Source organism: Mixophyes fleayi, chromosome 6 (assembly GCF_038048845.1).
Source record: "Mixophyes fleayi isolate aMixFle1 chromosome 6, aMixFle1.hap1, whole genome shotgun sequence".
In the NCBI taxonomy this organism is placed as follows: domain Eukaryota; kingdom Metazoa; phylum Chordata; class Amphibia; order Anura; family Limnodynastidae; genus Mixophyes; species Mixophyes fleayi.
This window is the reverse complement of record NC_134407.1, coordinates 15,066,756-15,085,387: the sequence shown is the minus strand read 5'-3', so window position 1 is coordinate 15,085,387 and position 18,632 is coordinate 15,066,756. Positions and strand designations below refer to the sequence as shown.

The 18,632-nt window shown below is 44.7% G+C and overlaps 1 protein-coding gene across 1 annotated transcript in view; it reads left to right on the top strand.

The window, feature by feature from the left end:
* The window catches only part of ARMH3 (armadillo like helical domain containing 3), a 111,255-nt gene that overhangs the window by 38,053 nt on the left and 54,570 nt on the right, over nucleotides 1–18,632 (top strand). Inside the window, exons 17-19 of the mRNA XM_075215893.1 lie at nucleotides 7,091–7,156; nucleotides 8,774–8,843; nucleotides 16,399–16,459. Of these exons, the coding sequence (XP_075071994.1) occupies nucleotides 7,091–7,156; nucleotides 8,774–8,843; nucleotides 16,399–16,459 (197 nt within the window). The remainder of the gene's footprint in view (nucleotides 1–7,090; nucleotides 7,157–8,773; nucleotides 8,844–16,398; nucleotides 16,460–18,632) is intronic.

Below are 18,632 nucleotides of genomic sequence, written 5' to 3'. Positions count from 1 at the left end.
ATTCAATTCTCTGCGGTTTCCGCCGCGGAAAAACTATTATTATAACAGTGTTACGGTAATAGAAATCCAGTGAAAAAAGTACTGTAATACCGGTATTTATCCGCATTATTACCGTAATGACGGTAATAGTGCGCGTGGCGCGTTAATTTTGGCTATAACGCCAACAATTGTATATGCCCCATTGTCTTTTGCGTGATGCAGCATTTTCAAAATGCTTCTTTTTCCTCTGTAATACAATTCTGTGCCTTACTCCCTGTACGATGAGATGTGGCTGGACGATTACTCTTACTCTCTACTGCCTGTCCGATTGACTTCATGTCCCTTGTATTGTGTTCCTGTACAATACCCTGTGGTTTTTTTTAGGTCTTAAAGAGTCGCTAAACTGGGCATATATATGCTGCACATAATTTTGTTATTCCGCTGTGCAGGTTACGGAGAAAGTTAGAGGGCTGCTAATTATTTGTCTGCTCTTTGTCATACATTTCTGAACCTGGCTACGGACCGGCGGCGCCGTGTCCGGCCCGGACCCCCGGCGGCGCCGTGTCCGGCACGGACCCCCGCGATGTCACAGATATCGCTCGCCATTATGCCATGTTCCCCAAGCTACTGTATGATGAAAGGATTATAACACCTCAGTTAGATTTGCAAGAAATCTCTTGGACGTAAAGGAATTTTGGGGAAGAGAAAACAACCAAGGAAACTGTACTTATAACAACTTTTCCTGACCACAGCATAGAAACTAGGAAATAAAGTCCTAAAAGATGATTATATGTATACATTTGTCGCTTTATATTTACGTTACACCAGTGGATTCCAACTCCAGTTCTTTAGCCCCTTAACAATCCAGGTTTTAAGGCTATCTATGAGCGACCATAGGTGTTTGAATAAAAAAAAAAAAAACTGATGCACTAATTAAGACACCTGTACTCAACCACAGATATCCTTAAAACCTGGACTGTTAGCAGGGAAGCCTGAGGACCAGATTTGGGAAACGCAGCTTTAGACCGACAGACAGGGAAAAAATAGGGTTGTAGTCCATTTTACGAGGTGGAAAAATAATTACAGGAAGATATTTGATAGTGGGTGTAAGATAATAATATTACAGATATGTTACTGACTATGACTAAGTCATATTTGATCAAAAACAATTTGTACGTCTCCTGTATTTTCAAGCAACTGTCCAAAAAGAGAGACACGGATAATGTTGAATAGTCAGGAGCTTTCCTCGTTGACAGCAGATACAAACATATTTGCTTATGAAAGCACAAAATTAAATCCAAGATCTAGAAGCTAATGAGCTGGACCGAGCCAATGGAACAAGGCGATGCGTCAAACTTAATTAGTCTCTAAGATTGGACACAAAAGCAATCTCTGCTGTACGTTTGCTAAGTACAGGGTGGCGGGGAGCCAAGATAAGATTCCGTATCTGGAATGTATAACTGATTACTTTATTCTCTGCATATTAAAGCCACTGTCATTTGCTGTTCACTTCGACTTAGAATTGGTTTTCCAGCAAGACAAATATGCTCTGTGTACGATAAAGAATCCTGGCTCAGGCAGACGGCTGAAATATTGACAGCTTCATTATAATATTCCTGCCGCAGCCTCCAACTGAGAGGAGAGTTGTGCATTTTACTGAGATATTGTAAATATCAGGGTTATTTTCATTTGTTTCTGCCTATCCAGGTGTAGGCTATGCCATTATTCCACTGGCCTCCTGCTATCCCATACCTTACATACTTTATTATATACCCCCACCCCCCAATATCCAGGGACACCTCCTTTGCACTGGTAATTCAATAATTTGGAGTTATAAATCTAGGTCTCTCCTTCAATAACCCTATACTGCTACTTCTCATAACCGATTTGTTCAAAGCAGTCTGTTACATTATTGTGTTATTGAAATGTTTCTTGAGTACATACTTTAGTGTGGGTGGCGGCAGTGTCTGTCCAATCAGGTGCCGCCTGGAACGGGTTATCCACTTTATACATTTTTGATTGTGCTACATGATCTCTGTAGTTAGAGGGTGGGAGATTTCAGGGGCAGGAAGGACCAGTATACCGTGGCTTCGAGTCTGATAGTGGAAAGAGCAGGGTCCTCCCAACAGCACAGGCTAGTGTTGTGATGTGAGGCTTGCATAAGGATTGTGGTGTCAGGCACACAAAGCTTATACATCCATTGTTTTTTTGTTTAGTTTCTCAAGCTCTGGGAAGAAATTAAAACTTTTTGGGTGTGCTGACAAATGCACAATAAACAACTAATAGAATAGTTAGTATAATTCTTATGCTGCATTGATTCTTGAGTTTGTTGTCCTGTAACGGAGTCCTCCGCGTAGTGATTTCTGCACGTGAGAATGGCGCGATGGAGGGGCCTGCTGCCTTTATCGGTCCAGCAGGATGCGGTGATCCTAATCATCAGGATGATATCCCTCAGCTTCCTACATTGATGTTTTTGATAAGAGAGAAGATTGTGGCGAAATTTCAAGTAAATAGACTTTTTGCTCAGTCATTGCATGCAACGCCTTTCCACACCGTTTTTGTAAATCCACATTTCGCTGAATTTATGGGTGGTGGGGGGGATTGAATACCCCGCGGAGTGCCTCCGAAACGGTCGTAGAGGCACACCCTGGTGGGGATACTTCACGGGATTTTCTTCATAGAGGTGCGCAGGTAAAAGAGTGATATTTGGGTACCACAATGCCCGGATATGAGCGCAGCTTGACGATGCCATGATCTCCAGTAGCTCATTGTGGGTAATTGAATTACCCCCTAGTCTGTAGAGCTGCGGCAGAGATGGTCAGTCCTTTCTGCTGTGTGATTGGGTAGGATTTTGAACTCAAGGCACAAATCATCTCACCCTTTTTTTTTTTTTTTTTTTACCCCTTTTTTTGGGAACCGTGATGTTTCGCGCTGTTCATGGACCACTTAATTTACAATGCATTTATTACTACTTATACTACAGTTTGTGTACCCCGGCTGCTTGTGTACCCTCTACACGTGGAAAATTCCTGTCAGAACTAAAAGTACATTGTAGACAGCAGTGTATTGGGCTGCAGTATTATATCACGATTACCTAGCTGATAGAAATGATGCTGGTAGTGAGTACATACGCTGTATAATTACTAATCAGATTGTGGCTTTGTACGAACATTTTTGAGGGGATTTTCTTTTGAGAAGAAGGGGATCTACGTGGGAATTGGATGCAAATCTGTTATCATATTATAATATACCGACCAAACTGTGCCATTTTGTATTCATACCCCGGTCCTTATTTCTTGTTGGTACTTTGTATAGATCTGTATGGGTAAACTCAATTGGTTCCTAAAAGTACCTTTCTCTTCTTAATTTTAACATAGTAGCGTGCCCACAGTATAATGTAAATGTTAGGGCCTTGTCTGCTCCATCCTTCATATCTAACCTCTCATCAAAATAGTCTCCCAACTACTCTCATTAAGCTCATCCCAATACATGTTGTTGTCCCCTCATGTGCATGCCTACAGGACTTCTCTAGAGCTTCCCAACTTAGGTAAGGAACTCTCTCTTTGGAACTCTCTCCCTTGCTCTATTCTCTCCCCTCGCTCTAATACCTGTCCCCTAGCTTCTCCTCCTTTAAGTTTTTGCTGAAAACTCATATTGCCAAAGAAGCTTATTGACGTCTCTCAGTTGTCAAACCCACTAACACTTTCCTCTCGCCAAACAGTCAGCCCCCTCGTTATGTCTCAATTGTTCCCTTTTCCCGTTGGTATTTAAGCTCCCATGAAACCCTGGTAGAAATCTATGTTCACCAGGAGACCCGCTCTGATTTCAACAAAAGCCTTTTAACATCACAAAGCTATATAGTAGTGAAGCAAAACATCCAAGAGAAATACAAACGTGTGATGTTTCGAGAACTAAGCATTTGTAGTCAAACCAGCAATTCAACTGGAAGTCACATGATCCTGGAAATGATGTCATCACAACTTATTTTGGCCAGTTAACTTCTTAGGCCATGTAACATGCTGGGACGTATATAGAAAGGCACACAGCAGTCAGTGCAGAGTTGGTCGTAAAATGGTAGTAATTAGCTCTGACATAAAGGACTGAACCATAGTGTATTACCTCCCACATGCGTCCACCTCATCAGTACATACACCTGTTACTACAAGTCATCATCATCACTGAGCATTTGCACCTTCTCTACAGTAAGTGGCGTTTCTGCAGGTCTGCATGACCCGCATTTGGGTAACACTCTCCTAACTCGCTGCACCAGGTGCAGACGGGCAGATGTGCCAGAATCCCGCAAGTCTACCTAGTGGACTCTTTGTTTTCTTGATAAGTACAAGTAGGGCTTGTTGGGACAAAATGAATGATTTAAGCCATTTGTCCGTTTTCATAATTCATTTGGATCATCTTCGTTTGAGGTTCTTGTATCAATCCATGAAACAAAACTGAGGAAGTTTGCTCGTAGTGTTTTATTAAACAATTTGAATTGCTAAAGTTGGCCTTTAATTGCTACTTAAAATGTGGCCTTAAAACTGCAAATTCCACAAGAACTGCAAAAAGCCCCACTACAAATACTCTATAAATGACTTTTTAGGCCTCAAATCAGGTTGGTTGCCTGTAAATTTTAGTATTTACAGGGTGATTTTATTTACATCTTGCAAACTCATATGGTTAGTTGAGAGAACTTTTGAAGTTGGGGAATCGGGACAGTGAGCACGTGCGAGATGTGGGTGTGGCCACGACTGGTGGGCGTGTTCAGTACTCCTTAGCGCTGGCCCTCCACAACCATTTCTCTCATCACTGCGGTGGTCTATACTCGTATTCGTTTCCCAGTTTTCATTTTCATCGTCCTTCACCTTGTGCTCTGTCTGTGTGACAACAGCAGTAGCTAAGTGGTCCTCATTGAGTATGAAAAACAAAATGTCTTCCCTCTGTCATATAGAATGTAAAATGGATGATCTTTCAAGTCATGATCTGTGAGAAAGCATCTTTCTATATAGGTCTATTGACATGCACCAGTTAAAATTGCTGATACAAAGAATTATAGCGTAATTATAATGTACCTGACCCAATGGAGGCAGCTAAGATATGGCCTAAATTAGGTCTGGCCAAATCTGTGGCACACCGGGTGTGGTGTCCCAGCATGCCCTGCCAGTTATAGACTAGCTATCAGCTGGCAAAGCATGCTGGGATGTGTAGTTTCACCACACCTGGAGAGCCACAGGTTGGCCTGGCCTGGCCTAAACCAGTTTTCATGACCCTGCATCTCAATTGACACCAGTGATGTCACTGAGGCATTTTAACAAGGGCACATACAATATTATGTGCACTTTTAATATAAATGATCTTTATTTTAGGTTTAGCGGACCTGTCAAATATAAATGTATAAGGAAATTATTATTTTTTTACCTTATCGCTAAATTTATTTTAAAATAAGTATTTAGATCTTTAATGTTCTAATATTAAAATAATAGTGGCTGAGTGTCTGTCTAGGGCAGTGTTGGCTAACCTGTGACACTCCAGGTGTTGTGAAACTACAAGTCCCAGCATGCTTTGCCAATATATAGCAGCTTATTGCTGGAAGGGTATGCTGGGACATCTTCCACTAAATTTGGAGAGTCGTAGGGGAGTGAGGTAGGCTCTGTACAGGAGGAGTAATTGAGTTTGACGATATAATCATCAACATTTATTTATATAGCGCCAGCAAATTCTGTAGCGCTTTACAATTGGGAACAAACATTAATAAGACAATACTGGGTAATACATACAGACAGAGCGGTAAGAGAACCCTGCTCGCAAGCTTACTATCTATGGGACAATGGGAGTTTGAAACACAAGGGCATGTGCTACATCATATTGCACAATGGACCAGCTAGAATGCAAAGGTAAAAGTATTGAGTGAGCTGTGTGTGTACCAATGTTGGTCAGAGGGTTGTTGTCTTGTGTTAGCTGTGTAGAGGGTGGTAATAGGGTAACCTAGGGAGATTAAGAGGGTGGTTGAGGAATATTATAAGCTTGCCCGAAGAGGTGGGTTTTCAGAGAACGCTTGAAGTTTTGAAGACTTGAGGAAGCAGTAATTTGATATTGACTTTGTAGCATATTACTCCAAGTTTTATTACTACAGCTTCCCATGTGTGTCGTAATCTCTGTAGGCTATCTGCATTCCCATTTTCCAAGTAGATTGAGAATATAGTCAAGACTTGGGGCTAGATTTACTAAGCTGCGGATTTGAAAAAGTGGGGATGTTGCCTATAGCAACCAATCAGATTCTAGCTGTCATTTTGTAGAAGGTACTAAATAAATGAAAGCTAGAATCTGATTGGTTGCTATAGGCAACATCCCCACTTTTTCAAACCCGCAGCTTAGTAAATCTAGCCCTTGGTGTTTTATATCTAGTTTCTTTATTTGTACTCTTAGAGGGTTTTCAAAGAGATTTGGGTCTGGCCTCCCGAAATCGCAAAGTCAAAGCGAGTCTAAGTTGTAAATATTTAAAGAAATGACTTTCAGGTAGCTTGTACAATCCCTGAAGTAGTTCAAGAGAAAGTAATATCCCATCTACATATAATTGTCCAAGGTGAAGGACGCCATATGAACTTGAGGTCTCGTCTTCCCCTATCTTTGCCAATTCACCAACATTTTAATTATACCACAGTGGTGTTTTAGGAATTTAACCAGAGTTTTTTTTTTTTTTATCATTTTAACTGAAGCCTGACAAATCTTTAGAGCAGGCCTGTCCAACCTGCGGCCCTCCAGGTGTTGTCAAACTACAAGCCCCAGCATGCTTTGCCAGTAGACAACCTGTTGATAGCTGGAAGGGCATGCTGGGACTTGTAGTTTCAAAACATCTGGAGGGCCGCAGGTTGGACAGGCCTGCTTTAGAGCTTGCGTTATTAAAGAAGGGTCACTTATATGTCGTTCACCAGCTAGGAGAAGTTGGGTTCGGGAGTGTTTAGGAAATGTTATTTTCAGTTGTGTGGCCTCATTAGCGTAGATTCCAGTCGGTTCCGCACTTCCTGTCAGAAGGTACCAAATGTTCCCTCAGATTGTTGTTGATACAGGGACCAGTCACGGTAAATAAAGCATCTGCACATTTTGTCTGTCTGCACAGGACCAATATGCCAATGCGTTTCTACATGATGACAACATGAATTTCCGCGTCAACCTCCACAGAATGGTGAGTGATTGCCACATATTCTGCTTGTACGTATGTTAAATATTTACCTCACGTTTGCCAGACAGACATTACCAGACATTTGCAAATAAACACGGAGTCTTTCAAATTAAATGTAGACTTTTTATGTAGGTTTTATTTTTCTTTTTTTATTTTCCAATTAAAAAATTGATCAATATAATTTAATATAAAATATTCAATAATAAAGGAATTAAATAGGGTTTGAAGTTACCCATAGGTTAAAAATTTCATTGTGAACTAATAGGGACAATTAATAAGATGGGTGCCCAGGAAATGCTTTCACTCGTAGCTGCCAATGAGACATTAGCGTTTATTTTCTGAACTGTAACAGAAAATTGGCAGCTCATATGTTGTTATGACTCACACCACAGTTCTCCTTTCACCACTTTTCAGAAAGGTTTCATGATTATAATCAATTCTGTATGTTATAGCACAAATGGGCTGTAATCCCTCGCAGCCAATCAGACGTTTGCTTATGCTGATATCTGATTGGTTTCCGCTGGTTACAGCACAGTTGTGCTTCCTGATATGTCATTATATAAGTTTTTCTGTGTATGTTAGGGTAATTTATTGAGGTGCCAGGACCCCCATCTTCTCACTACCCAGGGGAAGACTCAGCTTGGGTGGGGGCAGCTAGACAATCCTTTTACAACTGACATTAATTTTTTTTTTAAAATAAAATCTGAGATTTTAGTTACATACTATACATGAGCCACCAACATCCACCCATTACATGGTGTCTCTGATAGGTTGGTCGTAACGCTGAACATAAAAATAAAGATATTGTGAATTCAATTTACCAAGGACAACCCCAAAGTGTCCGTGTTAATGCATCTACTGGTAGAATTGGAGCCACCCACCTTCACCTCCGTCTCCCCCAACCTAAAAGAAAAAACATTTAGCAAAAGAAAAAATGACCTGTTGAATCCATTTAAAAAAAATTACTTAATTTACGGAGAATACCAAACATAAAATATTTTTTGAGTTTAGTTCAAGAAGTTAAAATCAGACCAAATTGTTCCCGCTATTTATGTGTTCGCCTGCTGGCGGTAACGGTCCACGTCGCCTTTTACCCTTACGTTTGTTGGGACTATTTTAAATTGGACAAGCAGGTGTCAATGCCCCTCCCCTGTGAATGTTCCATTCATGTCATTGGCCAGCTGATGTGGGTGGGAGGAGCACAGACCTCCTCACAGCAGGGAGAGCTTGGTGCATTCAGGGTATAATGTATCACTACAATTAAAGCAAAAGATCTTATAAATACATTTCTGAATGTGGGATTTTATTATACTGTTGCCTTGTTATGTAACACGCTGGTTTATTGTCAGTGTATGTGCATGTTATATCACAGTCATCTGCACAGTACAGCTTCTTTGTCTCTCTGTAGTTTGTGTAATTTGTTCTTCTGGGTACAGTTCCCAATATGTTTATTACATGTGATGTATCAGTTCAGTTTGATTAAAACTGAGTTTTTATAATAGAATGATATTACTGTGTAAAGTAGTAGCATCCTTCACTGGCTGAAAATAAATATAAAATGTCACATTTCTGCTGTAGTTTAGTCAGTTTATTTCTCACTTGTAATCCGAATCTTTGCAGCCCATGAGGCATCGGAAGAAAGCAGCTGACAAGAATATTCCTTGCCGTCCACTAGTGTGCGCTGTGCTAGGTGAGTGACCTGTGTTCCATAGGAAATCCAGTTTACACCTGTCCAGATATTACTGTATGTGGGTAATTGGTAGATGTTTGTAAATCTAAGGGATTACTCGATGGATAGTTACAGGTAGGAGGGATTACTCGATGGATAGTTACAGGTAGGAGGGATTACTCGATGGATAGTTACAGGTAGGAGGGATTACTCGGTGGATAGTTACAGGTAGGAGGGATTACTCAATGGATAGTTACAGGTAAGAGGGATTACTAGGTGGATAGTTACAGGTAGGAGGGATTACTCTGTGGATAGTTACAGGTAGGAGGGATTACTCGGTGGATAGTTACAGGTAGGAGGGATTACTCGGTGGATAGTTACAGGTAGGAGGGATTACTCGGTGGATAGTTACAGGTAGGAGGGATTACTCGGTGGATAGTTACAGGTAGGAGGGATTACTCTGGATAGTTTAAGGTAGGAGGGGATTACTCGGTGCATAGTTAGTTACAGGTAGGAGGGATTACTCGGTGCATAGTTACAGGTAGGAGGGATTACTCGGTACATAGTTACAGGTAAGAGGAATTACTCGGTGGATAGTTACAGGTAGGAGGGATTACTCGGTGGATAGTTACAGGTAGGAGGAATTACTCGGTGGATAGTTACAGGTAGGAGGGATTACTCGGTGGATAGTTACAGGTAGGAGGGATTACTCGGTGGATAGTTACAGGTAGGAGGAATTACTCGGTGGATAGTTACAGGTAGGAGGAATTACTCGGTGGATAGTTACAGGTAGGAGGGATTACTCGGTGGATAGTTACAGGTAGGAAGGATTACTCGGTGCATAGTTACAGGTAAGAGGAATTACTCGGTGGATAGTTACAGGTAGGAGGGATTACTCGGTGGATAGTTACAGGTAGGAGGGATTACTCGGTGGATAGTTACAGGTAGGAGGGATTACTCGGTGGATAGTTACAGGTAGGAGGGATTACTCGGTGGATAGTTACAGGTAGGAGGGATTACTCGGTGGATAGTTACAGGTAGGAGGGATTACTCGGTGGATAGTTACAGGTAGGAGGGATTACTCGGTGGATAGTTACAGGTAGGAGGGATTACTCGGTGGATAGTTACAGGTAGGAGGGATTACTAGGTGGATAGTTACAGGTAGGAGGGATTACTAGGTGGATAGTTACAGGTAGGAGGGATTACTAGGTGGATAGTTACAGGTAAGAGGAATTACTAGGTGGATAGTTACAGGTAGGAGGGATTACTTGGTGGATAGTTACAGGTAGGAGGGATTACTCGGTGGATAGTTACAGGTAGGAGGGATTACTCGGTGGATAGTTACAGGTAGGAGGGATTACTAGGTGGATAGTTACAGGTAGGAGGGATTACTAGGTGGATAGTTACAGGTAGGAGGGATTACTCTGTGGATAGTTACAGGTAAGAGGAATTACTTGGTGGATAGTTACAGGTAGGAGGGATTACTAGGTGGATAGTTACAGGTAGGAGGGATTACTAGGTGGATAGTTACAGGTAAGAGGAATTACTTGGTGGATAGTTACAGGTAGGAGGGATTACTTGGTGGATAGTTACAGGTAGGAGGGATTACTCGGTGGATAGTTACAGGTAGGAGGGATTACTCGGTGGATAGTTACAGGTAGGAGGGATTACTCGGTGGATAGTTACAGGTAGGAGGGATTACTCGGTGGATAGTTTAAGGTAGGAGGGGATTACTCGGTGCATAGTTAGTTACAGGTAGGAGGGATTACTCGGTGCATAGTTACAGGTAGGAGGGATTACTCGGTGCATAGTTACAGGTAAGAGGAATTACTCGGTGGATAGTTACAGGTAGGAGGGATTACTCGGTGGATAGTTACAGGTAGGAGGAATTACTCGGTGGATAGTTACAGGTAGGAGGGATTACTCGGTGGATAGTTACAGGTAGGAGGGATTACTCGGTGGATAGTTACAGGTAGGAGGAATTACTCGGTGGATAGTTACAGGTAGGAAGGATTACTCGGTGCATAGTTACAGGTAAGAGGAATTACTCGGTGGATAGTTACAGGTAGGAGGGATTACTCGGTGGATAGTTACAGGTAGGAGGGATTACTCGGTGGATAGTTACAGGTAGGAGGGATTACTCGGTGGATAGTTACAGGTAGGAGGGATTACTCGGTGGATAGTTACAGGTAGGAGGGATTACTCGGTGGATAGTTACAGGTAGGAGGGATTACTCGGTGGATAGTTACAGGTAGGAGGGATTACTCGGTGGATAGTTACAGGTAGGAGGGATTACTCGGTGGATAGTTACAGGTAGGAGGGATTACTCTGTGGATAGTTTAAGGTAGGAGGGGATTACTCGGTGCATAGTTAGTTACAGGTAGGAGGGATTACTCGGTGCATAGTTACAGGTAGGAGGGATTACTCGGTGCATAGTTACAGGTAAGAGGAATTACTCGGTGGATAGTTACAGGTAGGAGGGATTACTCGGTGGATAGTTACAGGTAGGAGGAATTACTCGGTGGATAGTTACAGGTAGGAGGGATTACTCGGTGGATAGTTACAGGTAGGAGGGATTACTCGGTGGATAGTTACAGGTAGGAGGAATTACTCGGTGGATAGTTACAGGTAGGAGGGATTACTCGGTGGATAGTTACAGGTAGGAAGGATTACTCGGTGCATAGTTACAGGTAAGAGGAATTACTCGGTGGATAGTTACAGGTAGGAGGGATTACTCGGTGGATAGTTACAGGTAGGAGGGATTACTCGGTGGATAGTTACAGGTAGGAGGGATTACTCGGTGGATAGTTACAGGTAGGAGGGATTACTCGGTGGATAGTTACAGGTAGGAGGGATTACTCGGTGGATAGTTACAGGTAGGAGGGATTACTCGGTGGATAGTTACAGGTAGGAGGGATTACTCGGTGGATAGTTACAGGTAGGAGGGATTACTCGGTGGATAGTTACAGGTAGGAGGGATTACTCGGTGGATAGTTACAGGTAGGAGGGATTACTCGGTGGATAGTTACAGTTAGGAGGGATTACTCGGTGGATAGTTACAGGTAAGAGGGATTTCTAGGTGGATAGTTACAGGTAGGAGGGATTACTCTGTGGATAGTTACAGGTAAGAGGAATTACTTGGTGGATAGTTACAGGTAGGAGGGATTACTTGGTGGATAGTTACAGGTAGGAGGGATTACTAGGTGGATAGTTACAGGTAGGAGGGATTACTAGGTGGATAGTTACAGGTAAGAGGAATTACTAGGTGGATAGTTACAGGTAGGAGGGATTACTCGGTGGATAGTTACAGGTAGGAGGGATTACTCGGTGGATAGTTACAGGTAGGAGGGATTACTAGGTGGATAGTTACAGGTAGGAGGGATTACTAGGTGGATAGTTACAGGTAGGAGGGATTACTCTGTGGATAGTTACAGGTAAGAGGAATTACTCGGTGGATAGTTACAGGTAGGAGGGATTACTAGGTGGATAGTTACAGGTAGGAGGGATTACTAGGTGGATAGTTACAGGTAAGAGGAATTACTTGGTGGATAGTTACAGGTAGGAGGGATTACTTGGTGGATAGTTACAGGTAGGAGGGATTACTAGGTGGATAGTTACAGGTAGGAGGGATTACTCTGTGGATAGTTACAGGTAAGAGGAATTACTCGGTGGATAGTTACAGGTAGGAGGGATTACTCTGTGGATAGTTACAGGTAGGAGGGATTACTCTGTGGATAGTTACAGGTAAGAGGGATTACTTGGTGGATAGTTACAGGTAAGAGGGATTACTTGGTGGATAGTTACAGGTAGGAGGGATTACTAGGTGGATAGTTACAGGTAGGAGGGATTACTCGGTGGATAGTTACAGGTAAGAGGAATTACTCGGTGGATAGTTACAGGTAGGAGGGATTACTCTGTGGATAGTTACAGGTAGGAGGGATTACTAGGTGGATAGTTACAAGTAAGAGGGATTACTCGGTGGATAGTTACAGGTAGGAGGGATTACTAGGTGGATAGTTACAGGTAAGAGGGATTACTCGGTGGATAGTTACAGGTAGGAGGGATTACTCGGTAGATAGTTACAGGTAGGAGGGATTACTCGGTGGATAGTTACAGGTAGGAGGGATTACTCGGTGGATAGTTACAGGTAGGAGGGATTACTCGGTGGATAGTTACAGGTAGGAGGGATTACTCGGTGGATAGTTACAGGTAGGAGGGATTACTCGGTGGATAGTTACAGGTAGGAGGGATTACTCGGTGGATAGTTACAGGTAGGAGGGATTACTCGGTGGATAGTTACAGGTAGGAGGGATTACTCGGTGGATAGTTACAGGTAGGAGGGATTACTCGGTGGATAGTTACAGGTAGGAGGGATTACTCGGTGGATAGTTACAGGTAGGAGGGATTACTCGGTGGATAGTTACAGGTAGGAGGGATTACTCGGTGGATAGTTACAGGTAGGAGGGATTACTCGGTGGATAGTTACAGGTAGGAGGGATTACTCGGTGGATAGTTACAGGTAGGAGGGATTACTCGGTGGATAGTTACTTAATTATCAGAATCTCTGATTTATGGCGCACTTCGCACCGCCTGTCATTTTCATGGCCATTTAGGCTGTTCTAGACCTAAGTAACTGACTTTAAACACAATAATACCACTATATATAAGATGTCTCTTGGGATGGATGGTCAATATGGTTGGACTTGTTCGTGTCTTTTAGAATTGTCCGCAGACGCGTGTTTTTGTACTGTGTTTGGACCACCTTCAGTAACTTGTCCTGAATGTGCTGTAGGTTATAAAACCACTATTTATGCTGGTGACAAGTAAATGACATATCTGAAAAATAAATAAAATTATAAGATGTTTATAATACGAGATCAGCAGAAAGGTGGTTATTGTGACGCTCTCAGTATAATTATAGTTCATGAAGGGAAAACCCCTGAAAGACTGTACATAGTCAGGAATAGGATATGGAGATGACGACTAACTAAATCCTCATACGATATTACCAGCAAGAGTTAAACAATCCTGATTCGTTCCTGAAGGCAGCCGGGCTCCTTAAGTTCAGCTTGTGGGCTTATCTGTACTGAATAATGAGAGCTTCATTCAGAGAAACAGACCTGGTACTCCTGAGCCTATTTTTAGCAGTTTCGGTTTCCATGGAAATCCATCCATCCTTTTTTTTCTAATGAAAACTGGGAGTTTATAACTGTAATCCAGTCCTGCAATTGTCTTAGCTCTGGTGTATGTGACAGATATATCTGCCAAGCGAATGATCTGGATGCACAGTAACAGGACCCCTTGTGCCCTGCATCTCTGTGGATGTGATGGGGCTGGTAGTCAGTGACACCGACCCCCTTTGCCCTGCCCTGGCTGTGGATGTGATGGGCCTGGTGGTCAGTGACACGACCCCCTGTGCCCTGCCCTGACTGTGGATGTGATGGGCCTGGTGGTCAGTGACACGACCCCCTGTGCCCTGCCCTGGCTGTGGATGTGATGGGCCTGGTGGTCAGTGACACGACCCCCTGTGCCCTGCCCTGACTGTGGATGTGATGGGCCTGGTGGTCAGTGACACGACCCCTTGTGCCCTGGCCCTGGCTGTGGATGTGATGGGCCTGGTGGTCAGTGACACGACCCCCTGTGCCCTGCCCTGGCTGTGGATGTGATGGGCCTGGTGGTCAGTGACACGACCCCCTGTGCCCTGCCCTGACTGTGGATGTGATGGGCCTGGTGGTCAGTGACACGACCCCCTGTGCCCTGCCCTGACTGTGGATGTGATGGGCCTGGTGGTCAGTGACACGACCCCCTGTGCCCTGCCCTGACTGTGGATGTGATGGGCCTGGTGGTCAGTGACACGACCCCCTGTGCCCTGCCCTGACTGTGGATGTGATGGGCCTGGTGGTCAGTGACACGACCCCTTGTGCCCTGGCCCTGGCTGTGGATGTGATGGGCCTGGTGGTCAGTGACACGACCCCCTGTGCCCTGCCCTGGCTGTGGATGTGATGGGCCTGGTGGTCAGTGACACGACTCCTTGTGCCCTGCCCTGACTGTGGATGTGATGGGCCTGGTGGTCAGTGACACGACCCCCTGTGCCCTGCCCTGACTGTGGATGTGATGGGCCTGGTGGTCAGTGACACGACCCCCTGTGCCCTGCCCTGACTGGATGTGATGGGCCTGGTGGTCAGTGACACGACCCCCTGTGCCCTGCCCTGGCTGTGGATGTGATGGGCCTGGTGGTCAGTGACACGACCCCTTGTGCCCTGCCCTGGCTGTGGATGTGATGGGCCTGGTGGTCAGTGACACGACTCCTTGTGCCCTGCCCTGACTGTGGATGTGATGGGCCTGGTAGTCAGTGACACGACCCCCTGTGCCCTGCCCTGGCTGTGGATGTGATGGGCCTGGTGGTCAGTGACACGACCCCCTGTGCCCTGCCCTGACTGTGGATGTGATGGGCCTGGTGGTCAGTGACACGACCCCTTGTGCCCTGGCCCTGGCTGTGGATGTGATGGGCCTGGTGGTCAGTGACACGACCCCCTGTGCCCTGCCCTGGCTGTGGATGTGATGGGCCTGGTGGTCAGTGACACGACCCCCTGTGCCCTGCCCTGACTGTGGATGTGATGGGCCTGGTGGTCAGTGACACGACCCCCTGTGCCCTGCCCTGACTGTGGATGTGATGGGCCTGGTGGTCAGTGACACGACCCCCTGTGCCCTGCCCTGACTGGATGTGATGGGCCTGGTGGTCAGTGACACGACCCCCTGTGCCCTGCCCTGGCTGTGGATGTGATGGGCCTGGTGGTCAGTGACACGACCCCTTGTGCCCTGCCCTGGCTGTGGATGTGATGGGCCTGGTGGCCAGTGACACGACTCCTTGTGCCCTGCCCTGACTGTGGATGTGATGGGCCTGGTAGTCAGTGACACGACCCCCTGTGCCCTGCCCTGGCTGTGGATGTGATGGGCCTGGTAGTCAGTGACACGACCCCCTGTACCCTGCCCTGACTGTGGATGTGATGGGCCTGGTGGTCAGTGACACGACCCCCTGTGCCCTGCCCTGGCTGTGGATGTGATGGGCCTGGTGGTCAGTGACACGACCCCTTGTGCCCTGCCCTGGCTGTGGATGTGATGGGCCTGGTGGTCAGTGACACGACCCCTTGTGCCCTGGCCCTGACTGTGGATGTGATGGGCCTGGTGGTCAATGACACGACCCCTTGTGCCCTGCCCTGACTGTGGATGTGATGGGCCTGGTGGTCAGTGACACGACCCCCTGTGCCCTGCCCTGGCTGTGGATGTGATGGGCCTGGTGGTCAGTGACACGACCCCTTGTGCCCTGCCCTGGCTGTGGATGTGATGGGCCTGGTGGTCAGTGACACGACCCCTTGTGCCCTGGCCCTGACTGTGGATGTGATGGGCCTGGTGGTCAATGACACGACCCCTTGTGCCCTGCCCTGACTGTGGATGTGATGGGGCTGGTGGTCAGTGACATGACCCCTGTGCCTGCCCTGGTGTCAGTACATCGCTGTGGATGTGGTGAGCCTGGTGGTCAGACATCGCCGTTCATTCCCTGTTCTCTTCTTTTTAGATCTGATGGTGGAATTCATAGTCACGCACATGATGAAGGAGTTTCCTATGGACCTCTACACGTAAGTGTCTCAGGCTTGCTATGGAGGCCGTTCTACAGGCCGTTCTACAGACCGTTCTTGGCACTTTCATTGCCAGATGGCAAAAATGCAACAACAGTTCCCTGTATACAAGCACATTGTCAGTATAGTGGGTTCCATTATGCTTATTTAAGCTTCATTTGCATATGTTAGCATGTAAGTGATGTATGTACCCGCCCACTTTTCAAAACAGAATGAGTAATGAGAGCTATTTACATATGGGCGTAAACTTTCACAGTACAATAACGCTTAGCAACCATTCAGACTCTTTTTTTAAATCACCACGTATAAACCATTCCATGCTATTTACTGATTGGTTGTTAAGTATTACTACACTCTGTAAGATGCATCATTTTATATTACCTTTGGCACCCCTCTTTAGCCTCCAATGTCCTGTTGGGAAATATGATAGAGTTCGTGGGTCCTATATTTCTCAGGGGCCACACTTCTTTATAGAGGCGTGTCTCCACTGGCTCCGCCCCTACCTGGATCCCTCTATGGCTCTCTCCCTACAATATGGTATCAGATGAAAAGTGCTGGATACATTCAGTAGGTTACACTGTGTCCTGGATGAGAGAACCTCACTCTTCAGTAATAGATTACCTGCTACTCTGACTTTATGAATGCACAGTGCTATTACATTCAATATAATCCATATATTTGTGACTTAGAGTGGTTTTCAATACAGATGTAACATGTTATAAGCTCAACTTACATTTAAATGTCCGTTTCCCATTCCTAATAATATTTAAGAGGTAAGTAGAAAGTCTGTCTGACCTGAAAGTTACTGACATATCTGATACTTAACTATTACCTCACAAGATGGCCGACATATCTTTCACTTAACTATTACCTCACAAGATAGCTTACATATCTCTACCTATTACCTCACAAGATGGCTGACATATCTTTTACTTAACTATTACCTCTCAAGATGGCCGACATATCTATTTAATTCTTGCCACTCACAGTAGCTGACCTATACCTAGGTAAAGCCATTCTAAGTTGAATTCTAGACCTGAATGGTCATCAGACTTGAAATCTTTCTTTTGTATTATTTAGATTACTTGTCTACCTCTCCCCTCAATTTATATAGATTTACCTATTTGTGTTTCTTCTAGAGAAGTTTCTTTTATTTGTTTTAAAATCTGGAATATTTATTGAACAGTATTTGTCTCATTGGCATACATGACTCATTCTGCAAGGATCCCCCTTAAGGAAAATAGTAATAAAATCTAGCAGATGTTAAGTGCGCGGCTGCACCAGACACGTATTCTAATATCAGGATTGATGTGATGGTTTTCAAAGCTTTTTATCAGTTTCTCTTAACTGTTTCAATGCTCGTTTAAAGTCTAAAAACTTGTGAGAATGGAACCAGCACCCGGATCACCGGTAATGGTCCTGGAATAGCGGCAGATGGCGGTTATATTATACCAGGCGTGCACAGGCGACGGTGTGTGGAATTGGTGACAGATGGAAACCAATCTTGTGTGGAATACGTGACGGGATCGGAGCTGGGGGGGGGGGTGCTGAAATCTTCCCACAGGACATTAAATTTAAAGTGGTATTTTTCTTCCAGACTATTAGAATTAATGTCCTGTCCATTTATAAGGAGCTCTGAGCTGGAAGATACAACTATTTCCGTCTTTCGGTCACTGCAGACATTTGTGTGCTGTGTGATTGCTGTCAGTGATTACAGTACGTTAGAGAGACAGTCACGTTCACTGTTCTATCAACTTATATTTAAATAATACATGTATTAATTTATTAGTGCAAATGCATACCTAAATCAAGCTGTTAGATAGCCTTAAATTGCACCCCTTATCAGTTATCCTTCTTATACTGGCTTTCAATGTGGACTTGGAGCTTACATTCTAAATTCCCTACCACACACATGGACATACACAGACATTTTGGGTCCATTTCATCAGAAGCCAATTAACCTTCCAGTTCGTTCTTAGACTGGGTAAACCCACCCAAACACGGACAACAGAACATACAACTGCCACACAGATAGGGACTTGGTTGGAATCGAACCCATGACCCCAACGCTCCGAGGAAACAATGCTAACCACTGAGCCACCCTGCAAAGCCGTTATTCCCAGAGTCGTTTTGACACAGTGCTCACCTCTAGTGATGGGGAAACTCTAAGGAA